Source organism: Xiphophorus maculatus, chromosome 20, assembly GCF_002775205.1.
Source record: "Xiphophorus maculatus strain JP 163 A chromosome 20, X_maculatus-5.0-male, whole genome shotgun sequence".
In the NCBI taxonomy this organism is placed as follows: Eukaryota; Metazoa; Chordata; class Actinopteri; order Cyprinodontiformes; family Poeciliidae; genus Xiphophorus; species Xiphophorus maculatus.
In genome coordinates, this window is record NC_036462.1 from 12,483,745 (window position 1) to 12,507,640 (window position 23,896).

At 35.6% G+C, this 23,896-nt stretch overlaps 1 protein-coding gene across 2 annotated transcripts in view; it reads right to left on the reverse strand.

Moving 5' to 3' along the window:
* Positions 1-281: 281 nt before the first annotated feature.
* Positions 282-23,896, reverse strand: part of LOC102217529 (serine hydroxymethyltransferase, mitochondrial-like) — a 28,885-nt gene continuing 5,270 nt past the window's right edge. Inside the window, exons 2-13 of one of the 2 annotated variants that reach the window (XM_023324963.1) lie at positions 20,819-21,010; positions 16,581-16,660; positions 14,475-14,675; positions 14,149-14,230; positions 10,264-10,386; positions 9,020-9,159; positions 8,162-8,324; positions 7,773-7,872; positions 3,428-3,583; positions 2,042-2,149; positions 1,725-1,864; positions 282-1,451 (exon numbers count right to left, since the gene is read on the reverse strand). In XM_023324963.1, the coding sequence (XP_023180731.1) occupies positions 1,737-1,864; positions 2,042-2,149; positions 3,428-3,583; positions 7,773-7,872; positions 8,162-8,324; positions 9,020-9,159; positions 10,264-10,386; positions 14,149-14,230; positions 14,475-14,675; positions 16,581-16,660; positions 20,819-21,010 (1,473 nt within the window). In that variant the 3' untranslated portion in view covers positions 282-1,451; positions 1,725-1,736. Of the gene's footprint in view, positions 1,452-1,507; positions 1,865-2,041; positions 2,150-3,427; positions 3,584-7,772; positions 7,873-8,161; positions 8,325-9,019; positions 9,160-10,263; positions 10,387-14,148; positions 14,231-14,474; positions 14,676-16,580; positions 16,661-20,818; positions 21,011-23,896 lie in introns of those variants that run through there. The other variant, XM_005805267.2, reaches the window with a different exon arrangement.

The following is a 23,896-nucleotide window of genomic DNA, read 5'->3' on the forward strand; positions in this document are numbered from 1 at the left end:
TTTTTATAACTTGAAACTTGTAAAAGATGACTTGGGCCTGATTAGTACCTTTTAATGAAAGATTATAAAAAACTTATGATCTTTAAAACAATACGTCTCAGAATGCTAAAAAGTGTTTTATGTTCCCTGTTTGACACTAATCCAAACATAAAAAACTCACGAGCCTCTACTTTTGGAGTAGGTTTGTTTGTCCATGCTTACATCGACATAAAGATTAATCAGGCCCTAATTAAACAATTTTTTTGTATAAAATAAATCACCCCACATACAGCTTACCTTTGTATGATTTATTTTATTAGCATTATACAAACAAAATTACTAAAAAATATTCTGTAAAACAAAGCTGCGAAAGGTTTCAGTGTACAATGACAGCGTCTCAGATGATTCATAGACCAACAGTTGATGAATAAACATGTTAGCAAAAATACTTCCTGGTATATTTTGGCAAATGCTTAGCTCAAAAGCTGTAATATATGGAAAAAATGTTTTGAAATCAATTTACTTTGAATTTTGTGCTTTGTGCAAAGTAAGAAACAATCTCAGAGTTAAGAAGTATTTCCTCATTATGCTTTTTTAACATCATTTCACAAACAGAAATCCCACTTTATCACTGATGCAGTGACCATGACAACAGCACTACACTGTGAACCAGCTAAGACTACAAAACACTCAAACATGTTTTATTAGGCCTATATTTCCTTACTGTTTTAAGTTAAGAAGAATATGATGAAAAATTAGATAAATAAGACATGACAGAAAGAACAGTTATGAAATCTTTTCAAAACTCTTTAAATGGTCAAATGATGGGAATTCTGTATTTACGTTTTTAAAAACCATGAATAGAAAAGTATATACTCTTTGTAAACAAATTACATGAGAGGTTGGCATGATTAGTCGACATCCGTACAACTGAATTGATTAATTATAATACTGATTTCATAGCAAAGCACAGAACAATTAAAATCTGAAATCTACAACATGCTCCTGTTGTGTAAACAAAGAAACAAGAAAACATAGGTTAAGTGAGTCAAAAATATGCTGGTCATAATTTGTAGTGTTGTAATAAACTACATCATGTTGAAATATATAGTTTCATATAACTTCGGCTCAAAATATTTTTAAATTGCATTTCAAAAAATAATATTCTGACATCTTAAGTAGAATTGCATCTTTTCAGAGAGAAATTAAGACTTTTCAAAAAAGCAAATGATGCCACAAAACTGTAAAAAAAAAAATCTTATTGTGAAAATAATATAGGTGATGCACATTATAGGAACCTTTAAAAAATTAAGACTTGGACTGTGTCCTGAAGATACAAGTTTGTGTAAAGTCAGACTGAAAAGTGTTTGTGTAGCTTTGATTTGACAAGTTTTTTCCTTTCACACTTGCACTAGAACTGTGTGAAGACAGCTGAGAATAATCTTCTCACGCGCCACGAAGAGCAGCTTCTTCTGTGATACAAAAAAAATGTCAGTTTTTTTTTCCAGATTATTTTCTTCAATTGAAAGCCTGTTTTTTTTTTTTTTAAATACATCAATGAATGACAGCAAAGTAGTATGAACAGAAAATGTGTCTCTGCAAGTCTGATTGCAAAAAGACAAAAAAATGAACTAAAGTCATCCTAATTCTCAGGCACCAACCACATTTCACTACTATGACATTTTTTCATTTTCTCCCTGCACACTTCTGCCCAGCCAGCTGTCTGCCACCTGGCTGTTACAGACCTGTGACTCCGCCTAATGGTCGCAGAAGCCAGGCATGGGGAACGGCCTGGCAAAAGCCTCCACCCGGTGTCGCAGATCTGCAATGCGCGCCACCGTCTCCGGGTCCTGGAGGAGGAAGTTCTTGAAGTCCTGGAGCTTTGCTGCAGTAGAAAACAGTAAAATACTATGATTTAGTTGCTTCTTTTTGTGTTCCCACCAGCTAGAAAATTGTCTCCTCTCATCCGACTTTCTGATTTAACTCACTAACGCACACATAAATATGTTCACAGCAACCACTGAGTTACAGACTTAATTTACCTCTTTTCAAACAGGCTTACCTGTCTTTTTCTTGACATCCAAAGCGATCTTAAATCCCTCATCCATAAACTCGACAACCTGCACAAAGTCGTCTTCTTTGAACTGTCTGGAAGTCAAAGCTGGAGCACCTAAGATAAAAAATAAAATCTAATTACTTACATTTTCTTTCATGCTTTTGTAATTTCTCCTAGACTTTCTTTTTGTCTCTCAGCTTTGCAGACTATAGTGAAAATATGCTTTTTGAATTGTCAGTTAATCTGAACACTACGTCGGTGTGTCAAAAATAACAAATTAAGACAGTTGATGCAATTGTACAGTGAAAATTGTTCAAAACATAAAGTAATATCTGCAAAACATTGCACTGCAGCTCAAAGATTGTGCCTTTAACTGTACTTTCTAGGAAAAACTTTTTTTTTGCTTGGGAGCACATATTTTTGTGTTTCAGAAAGAAATGCTTCTTAGCAGTTTAGACCTACTTGGTGGAAAATCTCATTAAAACAGTAGATCTGGAAGTATGCCACTTTCACTACTTTCAGTCAAAACAATAAAAAATAAGTGCTTCCTGTTTTTATCTGTGTATTTAAAGAAATAACCTTGAATAGATATGGAAGTGAAAAGTCCAATGAAAAGTTTGAGGTATTTTTATATACTTTTTCACCTTGTGTGCTGTAGGTGAAGTTCAGAAAGGCATAACAATCCAAAATAGTGCTTTTTAACCAGAACCTTTCCAGAACACAGAAATTCAGATTTTTATTTGAATGAATGGAGTAAATGAGAAGATACTTTATATACTTTGTGGTTAAAATGTTATATGATCAAAAAAATCTTTAACCTATAAATACTCAGGTGTTGTAGAAGCACTGACCACAGATCTGAATGGATCAATTTTTCTTTTATCAGTCGATCAAAAACTGATGAAAAAATTGTTAACAGTATAAAACATTTTTACAGTCTATGAACACATCAACCACCAGTCTGCTCTTGAATACAAGCAAAAAGCAACAAAAAATACAGCTAACAGAAGATATACATGCATGAATAAAAGGGGATTATCTTACAACTCTTTCACTTTCTGGTGGATTATAAACTACAACCTTCATTAAAGAATATGCAGAACCCTTTTTTTCCTGCTGATACATTTCTTAGAATAAATTGGAGAAAGAAAATGTCTGATTGTTAAAGATCTAATTATTATCCATCATGCTGTACAGAAACACAAACAGTGAAGGCATTTTAGGCAAGATCTTCAACAGATAATGAACTCGCAAAATTAAAACATATTTCTGCAAAAGAGTAAACTAATAAGACAGAATATGTTGGTTTCTCTTTTTCTAATCTAGGCTTCTGATCATAAACTGAGATACGACAAGCCTATTATTTTACTATATAGTGAAAGCGATCCTTACCCAGCCTGAGGCCTCCAGGGGTCAATGCGCTCTTGTCTCCAGGACACGTATTCTTATTGGCCGTGATCGACACGAGCTCCAGCACTCTTTCAGCTCGAGCGCCGTCAATACCTTTTGGCCGCAGGTCCACCAGAACCAGGTGGTTGTCAGTTCCACCTGAAACATTTTAATCCAACATATCATCGACAGCTGTATGACTAAATCTAATCACATTCCTTCTCAGAAATGCTTTTAAACTAATTGCTTTCCTCATTATTTTTACCTTTAAATGAAAAATGTCCATATGCAGCCTTCCAAAACTGACCTCAAGATGTTTTAATTAACGCTCGCCTTGTACAAAACATCTGACAGATGCTACAGAACTAAATGTTCCCACTTGACATGCAGTGTACAGAGAAACTTATCTAATCAAAGTGATAAATGAATAGTTCATATATTTGAATAGCTTCCGCACCCTCAGTAGCCACTAATCTTCCCAGACTCCACACCCAGCAGATATCTCATAAACAGATACATCTACTTGCAGATGTGCTCTGAACCTCCAGGAAGAAAGAGCAGGACTGAAAACTATTAAAAATCTAACTAATCACAGTTATCAAAAAGGTGCCATTAAATAAATGTAGGTATTTTTCACCAAATCAGATTCAAGTTGAGGCAGGATAGAGGGAGTTCAATCCATACGGACTAGATGCAGACATGCTTCAAACACCTGGACTTAGGGTTGCATCCTGTATATCTTAAGTCTAATTTGACACAATTATTGTTTAGATTCATTTTAAAAACATGCAATAAACCATACTTCATTAGTATTTTCATATTATTTGTTTTACATTTTTTTAACATATATTCTTTAAAGTAGCCAAGGTTGAAAACTGTTCAAAAGTGTTTTTTGAGTACTAATTCTCTGAATTTCTTAGGTTTATAGATGTTTCTCTTTCACCATGATCTATTTTAAACAGTTTAAACACTGTAAACTCAGTATTTTTTTTAATTTCATTTTAAAGCTATATCGTTATAAAAACCTTTTTCATTTAGTAATCTGGTTAATTTTCGTCTTCTGAAACTTGGTCATATACAGTTTGCATGTACAAAACTTTACAATTAATTGACTTTTTATTATACAAGACAATTAATTACTACAAGGGGGTTATTAAATACATTACAAATTAATTATAGTGCAGGTGGTATATTTCAACACAGGCTTGTTGCACCTCAGTTGAAGCTAGCGTACAGAGACTTAGAAAAGGCTGGCAGTGCATCTCTAACTTAGCTTGGTACGTGTAAATACCGCATTAGAAACCTGAAGAAATCAGACTGCACATCTATTTCCCTCAAACAGAATTGGGAAAAAATATAGTCATTGTGACATTAGATTGAGCTAATTTGATGAGCTAATGCTGAATCCTTCAACATGTTATGCGTACATCTCTGAAGCCACTGTGATTAAAGGTTTATTTAGATGCCTGTAAATACATGTGCAGTTATCTGTCAAAGTTGAATGACTTTATTCTGCTAGTTCGGAACTCAACAAGCTTTTGAAATGATCCACAATTAAATCACTATCAGTTAAATGTCAAAATGAATCCACACTCTCTTTTTTTAATGCCCATTAGTAAAAGCCGCCTACAGCTTACCAGTTCCACAACTAGACCTGTCATGATAAATTTTGCTGGATGATAAATTGACTCAGAAGTTATTGCAATAACCAATAATGTTGTTTTGAGAACACTTTCAAGTAATATAATGGTAATACATAGTAATGCAAGAACACATTCTCAAAGATCAATAAAAATTAAATTCAAATGAACATTTAACACTGGGACTGGGAGACATTTAAAATATAAAAAATAAATAAAGAAAACTACACATACAACAAATTTTTTTTTAAAAGTCTTATACATTTATGAATTATTAACAAAAAAAGACTAGTAGTGCACCAGAATGAAGACCATTTTTTTGTAGAAAGAGAGAGAAAAGAGAAAAACAGTAAATCATGCAAATGTAAATTATTGAACTTGGTGATTAATTGATTTATTGTTTTTGTGACAGGGCTATTCACAACAATAGCTTTGTTGTGGAACTGCCTCCACATTTCTAATGATGAGTTTTAGCAAGCTTAGTTCTGTTTAGGTCTTGCGACTACTAATTATTTCAGTAATTGTTTATTCTGTTTATTAATTGGACAAAAAATTGGCATATTCTGTAAATTTTTTATTGAACCACTTTTTACACAGTATTAGAAATACATTAAGATACATAAATAAGCAAACAATTCCTTTTTTAAATAAGAAAAATGAATTTCTTATTTTAAAAAGGAGCACCTTAAAGAGAATTATTATTTATTTTAACTCGTTTGTGCAGCATTTGAACCGGGTGAAGCCAAAACTCCCATTCAGGAGTTCTGTAAAGAACATATTTACATCAAAGGTTTTAAATGCAAAATGCATTTTTTGTACAATTTCGGCTTACTGCTCTGTGTTCTTTTTGAGTCAGTGCACTCCAGTTAATGATTAATCAATTACTAAATTAGTTTACAATTATTTCAATAATCCATTAATCACAATTAATTTGATTGTTTTAGCCCTCTACTAGAGAATCCACATTATTCAGAAAGATTACATAAAAACACACAAAAAACATGGTTTTTAAAAAAGGAACTACATGACGCCATTGATTATAAACATTGGTATCATGGAAAAGGAATATTTTAAAAGATCTTAAGGAAAAGCTTGTTTGTCTGCTTGACAATGGACAAAGAGAGATGCTCATTCCACAGTCGAGGTAAGAGTGATCCCTTCAAGTGAGGATCTCATGGAGACATTCAGAGGTCAGTCCCTGGAGAGAGCAGGCCAGCAGGCCTGAGGGTGACCTTTCCGCTCTGACAACAATGTTTTTCTAAAGACGTTCAGTTTTGCCTGCACTGGGGAGAGGAGTGTGGGAACCACACCTGCTGAGGTCCAGATTCAGTGTCCAGACAGAGGTGAGGTCAAACTGAAGTTAGGTATTTATCAGTTTTATTGTGATTGGAGGTAATGGACCAAGGGAAGCTCACCTGGATCTCATTCCTCTTTACCCTTTAAATCTTTACTTTAAAGTCATGTTGGGTATCTGGAGATCCCTGGTAACTGCAAAAATTGTAGTCCGAGTTTTAGAGAAAGAGACATTAACAATGCATTTTAATAAAGTCAGACCTTCACTGTTTCATTAAAAGTCTGAATGTAAATGTAACTTTCTTTGGAAATTATCTGTAAGTGGTTAGAGTTCATGTTTTTTGCTATGTTTATCTTTCCTTGCTTTAATTGTTCAGATAAACCAGTGTGATCAGTGAGAGATTGGTTCCAATATATATACACTCAATTTTATCTGAAGTGTTGATATTAAAATTTTGAGAATAATTAGTTTTAAAATGTTTGTAAACATTTCCATACCATCTGAATAAGAAAAATTATTTGCTCCTTCAGATGTTGGTATAGATTGTCAGTCATCCAGGTCTTGGTAATCTGGAGAGTTGCTTTAGTTTATAACTCAATATCTCTCCTTCACATGAATTTTGATATATTTGAGACACACAAGAAAGTGTTTTCTAAAACTAATAAGAATCTAAGTGCATAAATACAATTAAGAAGCTTTCTCAGTTGCTACATTTAATGCTACATTTTGAGGTTTTATTATTCCCTAAAGATTCATGAGTCAGATTTTATGGACTAAAGAAAGCTGTCTAGGTACTGCAGATCATCATCCTCAAAATAAGAAAACCATTGAATATCTTTGTTTTATTTAATTCCATCATTTAATTTATCAGATTCTTTTCCATGTTGTTAATTATTCCAATACATTGAGGCAGTGATGGATTAGACCCCAGTTGATTTAAAATATATTCATGTTGTACCAAGACCTTCAGGTGGTAGCTTTTGGCAAACTGAATTAAATTTCCATTTTAGCAACAGAAAATCTTTTTTCTTTTTATTTTACTTACACGACAAAAGGAATTACATGCTGCAGTGTAAGCACAAAACATTTTTTAAAAAAAGTATCAACTTAGGGCCATAGATCAAAAAGGAGCTGAGGCCAGCATATTAAATGCTAAACAAGAGTCAAGCATTTGTTCACAATCACAGAGCGAACACGTTCATCAGATTTGATTTTTCTGACTGACAAGGCAGCCTTATTGGCATTAGTCCATTTACACATCATGAATTTAAATGCACCTTTGTTTTTTTCTCCTGCTGTGTAATTTGCATTTTTGTGACAAGGGGTTCTCGTGAGTTTGTTTCAGCACTGTTAGATGAATCAGTGTCTTATCTGCAGGTTAAATAAAAGTCAAGTGTAAAACATGTATGATTACCTGATACCAGAGTGTAGCCTTTGCTGAGAAGAGCTGCAGCCATAGCCTTTGCATTCTTTAGTATCTGGGCTATATACTCCCTGAACATAGGAGACTGAGCCTGGACACACAAACAAAGAAACAGTGGGATTAGCCTTAGAGAACTATGATGCCAAGACCAAGTATTTTACTGTCTTTGCTAGAACTGAAGACAGCATCAAAATTTATACAGTTAATAAAAAAAATAGGGGAAGATAAACAGAAAAGATTAAATCACTTTGCAAGAACATAGATCAACAAGATTCAGATTTACTCTTTTCTGGTAGATAACAGCAATAACAGGTCTGCTTTCCATACAAATCAAAACTTTGTATTCACATTTCCACTAAGCATTTTTTTGTTAAACTGACCTGTTTAAGAGCCACTGCTACTCCAGCAATGGCGTGGTTGTGAGGTCCACCCTGCAGGGAGGGAAACACTGCAAAGTTGACTTTGTCTTCCAGGTCGTACATGATTTCTTTTCCTTTCTTGTCCACTGAGTGGACACCCTTACGGTAAAAGATAAGGCCAGCCCTAAACAGAACAAAGTCATTCCCCAATAAAACACTGCTGCAATTACAAATTTACAGCTGAAAACTCACAACTCTGAACATTATTCTTGATTTAATGATTTGTTATTTTCTACAAGCCGTGCAAACATATTCACACACACTTTTTTTCAGGTTGTTACAACAGCAAATGTCAATGTCTTTCACAAATATGTAGTTTCATAGACCAAAAATAGTGTAGAATGGAGCAGTGGAAAGAAAATAATGAATGGTTTTGTGTCTTATTTTCAAAATAAGACAAATAAAGAAATAAAAAAATGCAGAAAAACAAGCATCATAGAGAAACAAGATGGTGGAAACATCATCATGCTGTCGGAACATTTTTATTCTCTACTGGATAGAGGTAAATGAAAGGTAATTCTGAAAGAAAACCAAAATATACAGCCATAGCATAGTTTGCTGTGTCTGAATCTAAGCCTTTCAATCAAATGGTTAGATCAAAGCACTTTTAGAAACTGGTCAAAGAAAACCTAGCATCACTTTCTTCTACTTCATAATTGTATGTTACCTTACATTGGAATATCCATTTAAAACACATCAAAGTTTGTGCTTGTAACATGATAATATGTAAAAAAAAAAAAAAAAAAAAAAAAAAAAAAGGTTCTCGGGGTAGGAATCTTTATGCTTTATGGAACAATAAGGAACAATAAGTGTCGTTACCTGGATCCTCTGAGGGACTTGTGTGTGGTGGAAGTGACCAGGTCAGCATGTTCAAACGGTGAAGGCACTGCCTTTGCAGCTACCAGACCACTAATATGAGCCATGTCCGCGAGCAAGTAGGCATTAATACCTGTGCATAGCTGTGAGGAGAAGGATTGAATAAACAAATGTTTAAATGTTAAATTTTTTGGTATAGTAAGTTATTATTAAAACAAAGAAATTGCTTTAACATCTAACTTAATTATTTGTAAATCAAGGGTAAAGCGTACTTTGTTCAGCTGCCTTTGTTGAAAGTTACGTTAAGGAAGCAGAGTCTCAGCTGTTGTGCATTAGCATTTTCTCTGCATGATTAAGATTTGATAACTAACTCTACATCTGCAGACGTTACCCGTCTTCTCAGAGGCAAGATATTTCAAGATGTGTAATTACACTCTCATTGGCAGTCGTAAGAGGCCTGAAATATGAAGGCAACATTCAATAAATCTATGCTTTCACTTGCCAACATTTATTGAAAAAGACACAAATAATAAATAGCTTGGTAAAATGTAAATGAATCTCTGGCATGGGATCAGAACAGTAAACTGCATTACAATTAATATGCATCATAGTAACATTCCCTTCCTTTAATACATAAACTGGATGTATGTTTGATGGAAAAAAATCAGGGGCAAAGAGTGTCAGAATGCCAACAGTGGAAGAAAATGAAGGTAGCATGACTGTCAAAGTCTAGTGGTTGATAAAAACACAGCTCCATAATGGTAGGACACTCCATCTGATGGTGCTATCTAAAGTGGAGCTCTGCCACAAAGGCAACCAGTCATGGAGTGAATAAAGTAAATTAGCTGGTTGGTATAACAAAAACAGATAAAGGGCCCCCTTGTGCACCATCAAAGAGGACAGTGAAGTGTGTGTTTAAAAGTTGCTGCTGTGAGGCAACAAATGATGAAAGCATCTGTATGTGCATGAAAAGTGTTTTCAAATGTTTTTACACAAAATATCTGAAAAATGAGGGCTACTGGATTTAGAGCTATGCAATTTCTAAAGCTGAATAGAAGTTAGTAAAGTCTGGCAAGGTCTGACCTATTCTTACAGCAGATGGGTGGGTTTGACATCTAAATGAAAAAGGTTGACTGAGTTTTACATTAAGGACAAAGATACTCTGAACTTCTTAACACAGCAAGTGGTGGAGCAAACAGGTAGGGTGAAAGAAGGGTGAGGTTTGAATATTAGTGAGCTCAGTTCACCTTCTTGATGCGGGCATAGTCAATGAGGCGAGCGTAGGCGCTGGTGCCAGCGATGATGAGCCTGGGCCGGAACAGCTTGGCTGTCATTTCCATCTGCTCATAGTCTATGAGTCCCGTTCCAGGCTGCGTAAAAACAGACAGGTTGAGAGGAGAGAAAAGAAATATTGATAGAAGAAGAAGTAGGGGAGGAATATCAGAATATAAAAGGGAGCATAAGGGTCAGAAGGGGGAAAAAAAAGAGAAAATGAGAGGATGAAAAAAAAAAAACCTGTTAGATATTTGAAGATCAAGAGCGGGCATATCAACACGAAGAAGAGATTTTTCCATTTGAAGCTCATTTGAAGCAGCTGCAATTGAAGTACTTTGGGCACTTTTAAAAGAGGAAGGAATGTATCTAAGGAAGACATTTACACCAATCATATCATGCAGGAAGATGGAGCAATTGCAGTAATGCACCACTACTTATCCTAATTCAGCCTTTCAGGGGCCTCCTAAACTGGTGAGATGAGGCTGAACGGATCATGCTGGTTTTAAGATTCTCCCCGCTCCTTTTCAATAAACTGGGCAATTTAGGAAACATGGTAGTTAATCTGTTTCACTCAGGACAGAGTTAAAGGAGACGTGAACTGACCAGCCTTTCTGCGTCTTTAACCTACAGCTTTACCCATCTGATCTTCCTCCCAGCTTTGGAGGAGAGACAAAGCTGGGAGGACAGCTGGATGAAAGAGAAAAACAAAGTGGGAGACAGACACATTGGAGAAGAAGGGACTAGGAGACAAGAAAAAAAGAGAACAGAAAAGAGGAGAGAAAGCTTTATTTAGACAACCTGATAATCTCCCATCTCAAGAGCACATCTATGGATGCCCTCCTCACTCCATCAACCTGCTCATTGTGAGGACGGAACCAGTGGTGCTGGCCAGCCTGTCGATTTCCCATTATCTCTCTCGCAGAGGGGTCCTGCCTGCCCATACATCAGCAGGTCTGGACAAGCAGAGCCTCATCGCCATCCATCAGCTGCTACCAACACTACCATACAATCACGATCCCTCAGTAGAAAATACATTAAACATTCTGAGGAGTGATCATATCTGTTGGATATAAATACTGTTATGTTTGGGGGACACAGATTTTTGCAGATCACAATTTAAGTCAACAAGTAAATAAATGTTTTAAATCAAGGACTCCTCCACATTTTTTATCCTTACAATTCTAGGCTTTACTTTCCAGAGTTCACAGTTATTTATGTTTGTTGTAAAATATAAAACATGCAGATTGGCAGTTCACCAATTTGTAGCAACTATTTTTACACTTGTTGTGCTTTAAATATAAAATCCAGAGAGAGAAGGAACAACAAGGAAGGAAGAGAGGACAAAAAGGGGGATGCATAAAAAAAGAAGGAAGGTAGGAAGGGACGATGCACAAGAAAAGAGGGTGGAAGGACCCCACCAAAGGAAGGAAAAGTGCAAGGACAAATACAAGGATAAATTGTAGGAAGAAAAGAAGGAAAGGAAGAAGAAAGTATAAAGGGAAGGATTCCTTGGACACTTGGTAAATGGTGGGAATAAAGTCTGAAATTATATTTTTTTTCACAATTTTTCCATCCTTCATTACAGTAAATTTCCAATAAAATGACATTCATAGACTACCTGCATGACTTTTTTTTACCTGAATTTCCCCACTATTCTTCTATTTTATTGACTTGTCTAGAAGGCAAAGGTAACTTTATTTATATAGCACATTTTCAGCAACAAGGCAGTTCAAAGTGCTGAAACGAATTAGGAAGAGTAAAAACAGGTATTAGAAAACTACAACTACTTCCAGACTTTGCAATAAACCACGGTCTTAATCATTAACAGCTGCTACACAATCTGGCCAAAAATGAGTGGTGACTGCAGGTCAGAGCAACAAGTGAAGCTCTCCCAAGACCGCGATAAGATCAGCCAAAGGTTTCAGTGTGACACACACTCTTCCTTCTGCCAAAACTCACTGTCAGGGCACAATAAGCGGATCTCTGTGTTCAGACAGCACTTTGTGATAAACAGCTGTTTTGTTAGTTGCCCATTACACATTAAGTTTGTATAATATTGTAGTGGATGCCAAGAGATTATAAAATATCAAAGTGCCATAATGTTCATCATTAAAGTGAAGTCATTTAGACATTTATTATAAAACAAAACAGACTAGGGTGTGTGGTTTAAATTTGACTCTGTTTTGAAGAAAAAGAAAAAAAACACATATTGCCAGAAGGTCCTGTTTCATAGGCTCTATAAAGAATGGCAACATTTTATAAACCTGCAAACTATAGTGAGATGTTTGTATTTTAAACAGATTAGTGTTTAAATTTCAGCAACCTTTGACCTATTGGGGGCAAAAAATTCACCTGAGCTGCTGCTATAATGACATCTTTATCAGTATAGGAACTTAACAATAATGTGGCATTACAACACTGGTTTAAAATTGTTGTCGGTAAATTTCCCAAAGAGGAAAAAGAAATGAGGAATGGAAAATATCTGAAAATGGTGGGTTACATGACTTGCTAAATCTGGGAAGAGCATCCAGTCAACTGAGATGAGAAATTACTTTTACAAGGGAGAGTTCCCATAGTAGTAGTCACTCAAATCAGAGCCAACATATAAAAGGAATATACATTACACAAACAAAAAACACTCAATAAGTCAAAGAGAGCTCTAAAGAGATTTGATCAGCGGTCAGTGAGCTGGTCCAACATGAATAATAATCATCTAAAATGATCTAAAATCTTAAAACTTTTAAGATTTCGGAAATTAATATACAATAAGGTAAAATTATACACGCTTTCTGCATTTTTAAATTATTCATCTCCATAATTAATCAGTTATGAAACTAACAAGAAAGTAAGTTCAGTTAAATTTAGTTTATTATTAGAATCCCTACTAGCAACAATTGCCATCTCAAAGCACAAAGCAAAACAAGCAAATCCAGTTTATTTAAAGAAATATAGTGTATTCAATTGCAACATATGGGCATAAAATCTGGATACAAACTGGCAAAAAGTCAGTCAGCAGGAAGCTCCTGACCTTTCAGTAAGTAAATACACATGAATGGCATTATGTTACAATTCGGAAAGAAGAATAAATTGCCTCAACATTTTTCCACAAACAAATTTGATTGTTTATTGAAAAGCAAACGTCACAGTGTATTTGAATCTATGAATGGCTCATAATGTTTTTGAGGGGCTATTAGAATGAGTGTAATTTCCAAACTTTTTCACATACATTCAAATCAGTCCAACAAATCATTTCAGGCATTCTTGTGTTTACTGAGCTGGTCAGTTTCCACAACATTACCTTTGTGCTCACACATTTGTTTGACGTTTGTTGTAATTTTATTAAATGGTTGCACAGCTTTAGTTTATTGTAAATCACAATTATGCACATATGTTTAAGTGGCTTAATGCTTTTATAGAAACATGTCTAATTGTTCCCATTATAAGAGCAGTTATGGAAATCCAATTAAGTGTTGCTACAGTGCAAGCATTGCAAATTGACAGGGATCAAAATAGCGCTAATACGTAAATGCAAGAAATGCATAAATGCTTTATTCTTATATAAAACAAAAACTTGGAACATGTTATAATTTTTAAAGCCTGGAAGTGCTACTGACAGTTTTTCATTACTTCAGAGTTGAAGTAGGTGAAAAGGCATCAGAACAGCCACTGGAAAAAGACAGCAGTGCTGCCAAGGTTCCCCTTAAGCAGAAAAAGATTCTAAATTAAGAAATTTGAAGAAATTTGAAAATTCTGTTTTTGAAATGTGTAAAATTTTATCGCATTACATTTTTTTTAACCACATCAGGCTTATGTTTCTTTGGTGTATTTTGAAATGTATGCTGGAGGCATCTGCTTACGTTTAGCTTATAAGGCATGGACTCAAAGTAGATTGATGTTGCAGAGATCCTCTTCACATCTGACATGTAGCCATGGGTCAGACTGCGGAAAAAAAAAAATTGAATGTGCAACTCTGACAACTTTATGCAATAACAATAAATAGCTTTAATAATAGAAAGCATATAAAAAAAGAATTAATGAATGATGGTGTTGGTTATTCAAGCCTCAAAGTGACACACTAGTCTTGGTCAACAAAGAAACTGGGGCAGCTTTGAAAAGAAAGAGAATAAGAACAAAAAAAGCCCCAAAGGGGAGAACAAAATAAAAAGCAGCAGTGGATACTGACTGTCCACCATCGGGCAGGTCCAGGCCCATGATGCGGTCATGCGGCTTGAGTACAGCTGTGTAGGCAGCAAAGTTAGCAGGAGAACCCGAGTATGGCTGGACGTTGACGCCCCACTTCTCTGGGTCCAGGTCAAAGGCCTCCAAAGCTCGCTTCTGACACAGAAGCTCGATTTGGTCAACCACTTCTGCTCCACCGTAGTATCTAAGGCCAAAGAAAAAAAAGCAGGAAAAAATATAATTGTCAACAAGAAAAAGAACGAACAAGATGTACTCAACCGGCAAATCTTTATTTGGCCTTAATTTCAACAGTCAAAACATGAAAGACACTTTTTTGGTCCTTAGGAGGCAAGAAACAGTATTTTTCAGAGAGTAACTGCTATGAAAAGTCAGAAGTTTATGTCTGTTGCTGTAAAACACCAGGTTGGTATCCTGAGTGCAGTTTCTCTTTCCTGTGCAACAAATGCAGCAAGCTCAAAAATTTTGTTTTTTTATATGTTAATGTGCGACTCATCAGAATTTTTTACTTTTGCAGTAGTTGAAATAACTTTACTTAAGTTATAAAGATTATGCAACTGAAATAAAGCTTATGGCTTTAAAATCAAATGTATTCTCCTGTTTCAGTTTCTTACGGGAAGCTTCTTTTTCTCCCTCAGGCATTAGAATTTGTAAAACTACAAATACAAACACTCACTTGATGATGCTGGTAGGTGACAATGTTACAAGAAAGTTTCAGATTTTAATTCTTAAACTACCATCAATCAGCTTGATGAAAGTTGATGCTAGAAGCAATTAATGAACAACTGTGAAATTTAAGATTTTAAATGAAGCTGAAGCTCTGTGACGTTGTGACAATATCTCTCCGATTGCAGATCAAAAGGACATTTCCCCAGCTTATTAAAATTGGTTAAATAAGAGGGTTTAGATATTGTGCTGCAAACAAGCATTCCTGCTCTACAACTAGAAGTTAACCTGGATCGCCTGGATATAGGCAATATATAATTTTCAGAAAGCATCTCTCAATTTTATGATTTTTCGTTTTTATCAGTTTTACGAGTCAGAGGATATTATTTGCATTAACAGCACGGTTCATTGGAAACCCTTGCAACAAACAATCCCAAAGAGATTAGGGGTTTTAAATAAGTTCTGAGGGGTTAAAGGTTCAGGAAAAAATACCATAATATGCAAAACATTTGTTACCTTATTCATTCATATTAATTCAGACTTGCAAGTTTGTGTCCTTCATTATTACCCTCCTGTTAAAATAGTCCATTACATTTAGAATCCATCAGGATCAGCAAAAATGGTTGCTTCTTTACAACCATTACTTCATACAACTCCTGATGTATGAAGTAAGTAATCAAGTAAACTGCACTGAAAACCCAGCAAAAGTGTATATTCATTTGCATGAATTGTTTTGTTATACAAAGCATAACATCAAAATCCATGTCATCAAAATGTTTTATCACTTCCAAAAGCATTAATCAAAAATGGAATCATTAGTTGAAAAAAAGCTTCTCCCATCTTTGACCCAAATGTGTTACGACAAGCTGAGGGCATTTCAGGCTGAAAATACTGAAAACGTTTCAGCGGAATTGCAGATGAAAAAGAGACTGACTGCCGCAGCACAAATCTTTAAAAAGAATCAGATTATGCTTTGTTTCATTACACTAAAGTGTAAAACAGCAGAGAGGGCAAATGTGGGCAGAGGGTTCAAAACTAACACCAAATACAATAGAAAGGGGGCTTATAAGGCTTTTATTTAAGACATCAAACGATGAGTGTTTCACAGTATTAAAGCTTTAATTTTATTGCTGATATGTGAATTATTCAAACAGAATAATCAATTTTAAAAATTATCACACTAAAATAAATGAAAACTCAATTAGAAACGACTGTAAATATATCCAATGTTCCCCATTGGGAATCTTCGTCAGCAACCTAGGGGCGGTGGATTAGTAACATAATTAGGGTATGCAACACGCAGAACCCAGCATAAATCAGTATGCATGCATGTATTCCTTTATTTTTGTAGATCTGCAGCAAATGTCCCAAAGCCCAAAGTATCAGCACTGTTAATAAGCTGAGGTGTGGCTGAATAAACACTCACCTTCTCCCTGGATAGCCTTCAGAATATTTGTTGTTCAGACAGGAGCCCTGAGCTTCCAGAGCTGCTCGGCTGCAGAAATTCTGTGATGACAACACACACACACACACTCAGATCAATGACATGAGAGGATAGAAGGGACAAGGATGGCAAATTAAAGTCTGTTAAGTGATAGTGAGAAATCCCCCTTTGGCTAGAAGCAATCATTACAGTATTGAACCTGTGGTCGGCCATAGACTAACACTCAACACTTCTGAGTGTTTATCTCTACACTGCTGGAGGACACACGATAATGTGATAAATGTTTGTGCACATGTTGAGGTATATTCATGTGGCCCATTTTTATGTCCTATGTTGAAATGTGCTTTCATAGATAAAGTATTGTTAGTATGTTCAGCTGAAAAATAGGTACAAACCTCTGACATTATGTTAAAGACTCCATCCTCAAGTTAAATAACATCTCAGATTTGGACTAAAACCTGAGCTGTTACTCTTTTAATCATGCCTCACATGTCATTCACATTTCATGAAATGCAAATGATTGTTGTGTAATCACAGTAAAAGACAAACAGTAGTGAAATGATAAGACTTTGGTCCTTATCAGGTACCTTATATTTGTACAGTCAATAGATGGAATAAACAACTAAACTTATCTGTGAGTAAACGTCAGATACCCTGACATCTAACTTAGGTTTTCCAGTTTAACCTCTGCAGCAAAGCTAGTGTATTTTATAACACTGGTCTGTAATACAGCGCTTTGTAAAAATTTGTCTTTTCAGCAGATACAGGGAAGTTGATGTGAAAAATGGATGGAGCAAGATACAAGCAAAATACCTTATTTAAGGGTTGAGAGGTTTACTTCCCACAGGACAACAATCCCAAACATACAATAGTTTAGATTTGAAAGATATTCCCTTTTCAGAATGGCCCAGTCAAAGTCCAGACCTAAATCCATTTGAGGACATATAGAGTTAAAGGATGCTCGACATTCAATCCGACTGAGTTTTAACTTCTTTTCTAACAAAGTCCTCTAGATGCTGGTAGATCCATAATCAAATTACTTGCACCTGCAAATGCAGAAAAAATTATTGAGTCTGGGGGCTTAATACAAATACACAGGAAACCTTTTTTTGTGAAATAAAAGGTAAAAAAAGAACAAAAAATTTAAATTCAAATATTATGCATCACACAAAATCCTAGTGAAATACAATGCTAGTGTTTTTTTTGTGTTAAAATGCCAAAAAGTTAATTTTCTATAAATTAAGGTTGTTTGACATTTGAAAATCTTGCAACGTTGATATTGTTAAATACTGTAATGAATATGTTTTTCTTTCTTTCATGCCCACCAATGTGGTGCAACCCTTTGTAACCTTTAGTATTTCTGGTACGACTGTGTATGTCAAGTTTGGGCATCTACGGCAATGAGACTCCATCCAATAATAGTAATAATAATAATTTAAAAACAGATATTGCAACAAGAATATATTTTGCAGACCCAGTGTGAATACTTTTTAAACTGTACAGTCTATCTAGGCAGACATAGAAAAATGCGTTCCCCACCCTCTGTTTTGATTGGGTGGTGCTGGTGTATCATGTGTGAGTGGTTATGTTAATGCTTATCAGAAGAGGAAAGAGGAGATCAAGGAAGATAACAGCTCCAGTAACAGCTTTCTGTTGCACCCGTCTGTCATGAAAATAAATGTGCATGTATTAGCAAAGGAAAAGCAGTCGCTTTGAGGTGTGTGTGTTGGGTGGGTGGGTTGGTAACGTGTGTCAAAATGTATGTCTTTTCTTTCAAGGTGTGTCTCCCTGACTGTTGCTCTGATGAGCCATGCAGAGTGAGTTAGAGAGGAAGCAGGATGAAGATCTCAGCTTTATCTCACACTAGAGCGGTCAGGCTTTGTGCTGAGAAGAGGCTGATATACTTCACTGAACAACTACTGTGGCAAAAAAGAAACAAGGGAAGAGAGAAAGAACAACAGAAGATAAAACACTGCTCTTCTGAATAGTAACAGTCTCCATTTCACATTATAAGGCTCTGGAATAAAAACAAAAAGAATGACAAATTTTGGCTCTAGGGAGTATTCAGATATTCCATCTTATAATGAGTAAAGCTTTCTCTGAGCAATTTTATATAAAAAAGATTATATTTAATAGCTATACAGCCTGCCAATGAATTCCTAACATTCCTTGGTTCTTGTTAGGCTTTGTGTGAAGTGTTACATCATCGTACGCTTTAGAAACAAGGTCTCTCGCAATTACAATAAAATTGGACATGGGGGGCAGGGGAATTGGGCAAAGTGTTGTGATTTGGCACAATGAACTGAGAAAACATTGAGTGAGTAAAAAAAATTATTTGGACTGGTCCAAGGAAGAAAAATTCAGTAAAAGTACAAACAAAATGGGACAGCTATGAATTGGAACCACAGTTAGACAAAAACTCTGAATGTCATTCAAAATTTAAAGACTAAAAGGGCCACTGTTTCCCAACCAGGTTCGTCACTCTCTGGCAGGAGTTTGTACACAATCTAAATGATGGAGTGGAATAACCTTCAGCTATCTGACTGTACTGGTCTGAATTAAAATAAAGTGAATTTGACAAAACTAAATATTACACTGAAGTGAATTTGATATGTGTAATCCAGAGGTAAAAAGAGCCTCTTTTAAATAGAATAAATAAATCTTGTGTGGAATACATACATGTGTATGTAGTAAATATGGGTTTATAAAAAGAGATGAAATAATTGACATGAAAAACTGCATACACGTACAAATAAATACTTTATCTTGAAAGGACTGGTTGTAAACATATACTATCAGGGCATGTTATTAGTGAGGAATTAGCCTGTATGTGTGTTACCAAATGCAGTCTACTACACAGAGTGTTCAGACACGCCTTTCTGCCGTTTGCACCAGTGATGGAGACCGGAAGTGATGTCAATGTAGCACAGCACTCAGAAAAGTCTAATGTGGAGGGCATGTACAAGCTAAAATGAAAAATTTGTACTGGTGAGTTTGTTGTTCTGCTAGCTTTTATGTCAGCGTGCAAAATTATTGAACTGAAGCTTCTGTTTGGTGCAGGTCAAGAGAAAAGAAAAAAAAAAAAAAAAAAGAATATCTCGGTTTGCACTTCAGAACAGAAAAATAGTAATCATTACCTCTCCAGGAGGTGCATATGAGTAGAATGATAATGTGTTTAGAGCAAACTACATTTCCATAGGAAAGACATAAACTTAATGTAAACAGATCAGGTCACAATCAGAGCAAAATTTATGGTGGAAATAAAAATATATTAGAAGACTGGAGATTTATGTCATTGACACATTAAGAGTTTTATATCTTAAAAATGTTCAACTCATCATTTATCATATCTAGGAAATTTTAATCTGCAGATTACAACAGCTAAATCATGAGTCAGATAAAAGAACGTAGCTTCTTGCTTCCTCCAGTATTCATTATTTTTCCTAAAGCTGTACTACTAAAAGCTGCTCTGCTGAACTGAAATATGTTTTCACACTACAGGTTAGGAATTTTTACATAAGTTTTTTGAATATTGAAGGTATTTAAATAGTTGGATTTTATTATCCATATGCCCTGGTTACCTTCCAAAAGCTGCAGTGTGGAAAATAACTATTTTACTGTTTTTTTTTGTTACTGTACTAAATAGGACAAATTTCTAGATAGGACAAACAAGAGTTTAACATTTGAAACAGGTTATCTATAGTAAACATAGTAGTTAAATTCGTTTTTCATTTCTAATGCCTCTTTACTTTGTAGTAAAAAATACAATTGAACAAAATTTTAGTTTGCTTGGCACCTAAACTAGACCCAGCTTACAAACCAGATGTCCAGTTGAAAACTCTAATTTCAGACAAAGAGACCAAATAACTGAAGTTGTAATTTTTCCACTTCTGAATGAGTTTCTGTGGTAATCAGTGGTTTTATCTTATTAACTCAAAAACAAAATTAGTGAGTTGAACAAAAAATTTGATGTGGCAAGTCATCTAAACATAAATCAGTGTGAAAAGGTCTTTATTTAATACAAATTCAGATTTTATCTTCCAGATAATGGAATACAGTGCAGAAGCACAAACATTTTTCCTGATTCAGTTTACCTTTTTCCCCCCATACTCAGAAAATAATAAAAAAATGCCAAATACATTTTAAAACTGCATAAAGATGATCATAACCATAAACATAAAGATGAAAATGATTAATTCTTACTGTTGATTTTTAAATACCTCAGACGCAATGAGCTCCAAACCACGGCACTGTCTGTCCTTCTCCTTCCGCAGCAGAGCCCACATTTCTGGGTCGTCCTCAGCCAGACTCTCCTGTCCGGTCCAGGATCCATCTTCATCCACCGTTCGGGTGGCTGCATGGGACTGCTGGAACCGTACACTGAGACGAATGGAGGGCTGCTGGCACAAGGGCTGGGGGCAAGAACAGAGCGAGGATGACCGAAGTAACACAGATGGAAAATGTTGAAATTAAAGTTTGTCAGTTTTAGAAACACATTTTCTGAAACTGGATTATTGGGCTCAAAGTAGGTTGTGGTTCATAAAGGCCAACACAAATTATAGAAGTATTGGGGGCTGGAAGGAGAGAGGAAGTACTTCTGTTATCAGCTTCAGTGAACATTTTTAACCATTCTAAGGGATGCAGGCAACTTACACAGAACATAATGTCTCAGACTTGAATACTTCACATTTCAAAGCAAGAGCCAGATTTTTTTTAATAATATTTTTTTTTTCCCCCAAGACTTTTTCTCAGCTCATTTTCTCTTTCACTTCAATGCATAGTCTGGTACAATTAGAAGATTGTGTTTGCACGATATCAATAATCAGCACAGTTATTCAATTATGTTTCCATCAGCAGTTCTACAAACTGAGCGACTGACTTACTGCCTCAATGTACCAGAAGGGATGTATAGAGAGAACAGATTCAGCACTTCCTGCTTATCTAATCTGGACTAGGGCTGGCAAGTTCTGCTGCTGCCGCTGGAATGCCGGATCGCACAAGAGTGCAGAGACTAAAAATTTAACAAGTCCTTTTTAAAATATGAATCCTCCCACTAGGTTGAATTCTGCCTCCACTCCTCAGTTTTTTTATCCACATACTGCTTGGACAGCCAAAAAACTTTCAAGCAGAAAAAAAGACAACGGTTTACATAAATAGATATGAGAAACTATTAGTTTTTAAAAAATGGTGCTTTGTGAGAGAACACTTTGGGGGTTAAATTAAACCCATGATTGGTTGATTACATGCAGAATAAACTGGCTTCTTCCTGACATTTAATCAACAACATGATTATAACTGTGCTTCGATCAATCGCTCCACATCTAACCTGTAGTTATCATCTGTACAGGTGGGCTAGGGTGTGAGGGACAGCCTCCCTTTAATAGCACCATTAAAAAGCAATTAACACAATGCTCAGGACCAACTAAGGACATTCATTTAACAAGAGCTATTATCCTCTTCTCAAATGCGGCAAAAAGTTGAGGGCATTTTACCTTTCAAAGAGGCCTTTTTCTACATTTAAGGTGCAAAAAGAACAAAAAAAAGATTTAAAAGTTTTACTTGATAGTTTCAAGAAAAGAAAGGTTGAATAGTGCAAGATAGGAGAGGGACTACAGTGGAGATGCATTGAGAAGTTGTCCTTTGATTAGAATTTGCAACTTGATTGGCATGACCAGTGGTCCCTTAATGGTAATCTAAAGAAATCCAGTCCAATCCACAAATTCTACATAAGTGTGGAAAGAATGATATGCGAAGAATTGAGGTCAGCAGCCTAGAGTGTGGAAGCTTTTTTTTAAGTAAAACAGACTCAAAAGTTAATTACCAGGATGAATTCAAGGTTTAGAAATGTAATCTGAGGAAGCACAAACACGTGAGAAGCTTATTAACAAGAAACTGAATTTTCTACGACATATCTACGATACATTTGTGACTTATTCAGGCTGTGAAAGAGCGAGAGAGCGCAAAACTTAACAGTTTTGTGAGATTCATTACTCGGAAAGGACGGCGCAGGTATTCAAACCAGAAAATCACAGATTACAAAACAAACTCAGATTAATATCACAAATGTTAGCCAATAGCTTTTGGCAAATATTTCAGTACTGTTACCAGTAAGACATTCAACAACTTGGACAGAGTCTTACTGCAGTACATATCCACGGACTAATAGCCTGTCTATGAACTTTAGCATATCTGAGATGCTAGAGGTCATAAGGTGTGCAGGAAACATGCATGACAACAACAGGAAGAGGAAATGTGGATATATTGCAGCAGATGTTTGTGCAATATCTGCCAATAAAATTGCCATCCCATAACGTTCTACTACTGTTTAGTGCAGAAATAGCTAATCAGAATCAGGTTTTAATATGGATTTTATAGAGAAATTAGAATAGCCCAGAAATCTATACAAGAAGATCAAATAACATTATTGTCAAGTTAATTACCAATTTTAAACAAAACCTAACCCGGCATTCCTCCGCTGGTGGCAATGGCAATCTTAGAAAAGAAAGATCTTTGGAAAAGAAAAGTAGGGTTGCCTCTGAGGATCTACATCACACAACGAAATCAGAGGGGTCATTAAATCCTGACAGAAACTCTCATTTGCGCTCTTGCATTTCCACTGGGGCAAACAAAAGCAATGAAAGTCAATGCCTGAAATGACCCCAAAATAAGCCAACGATGCATCCATTATCTCAGTGAAATCTTTTCTTTCCAGGCAGCATTTTGAAACAGTGATCCATGCTTTTATTTCAACTCGATTGGATTACTGTAACGCACTTTATCTGGGAGTTAGTCAGTCGCTGCTCTCACGTCTGCAGCTAGTACAGAATGCTGCTGCACGACTGCTGACAGGAACTCGAAAGAGGGAACACGTGACCCCTGTCCTGGCCTCACTTCACTGGCTGCCGGTATATTTTAGAATTCATTTTAAAATTCTTATGTTTGTTTTTAAATCACTACATAATCTTGCCCCGGCTTACCTCTCTGAGCTTCTTCACCCATACATACCTTATCGGTCTCTTAGGTCCGCAGATCAGCTGCTTTTGGAGGTACCGAGATCAAGAAGGAAGCTCAGAGGGGACAGGGCTTTCTCTGTCATGGGCCCCAAATTATGGAACAACTTGCCTTTGCAGGTCAGGGAGGCCCCTTCACTGTCCACTTTTAAAGCTCGTCTTAAAACCCATCTATTTTATTTGGCTTTTAACTCTAGCGGGATCTAGTTTTAAATTGTATGTTTTTTTTTTTGTTTTTTTTTTTTGTTTTTTTTTTTAAACTGTAAGTTTTTATTTTATGTTTTTTTT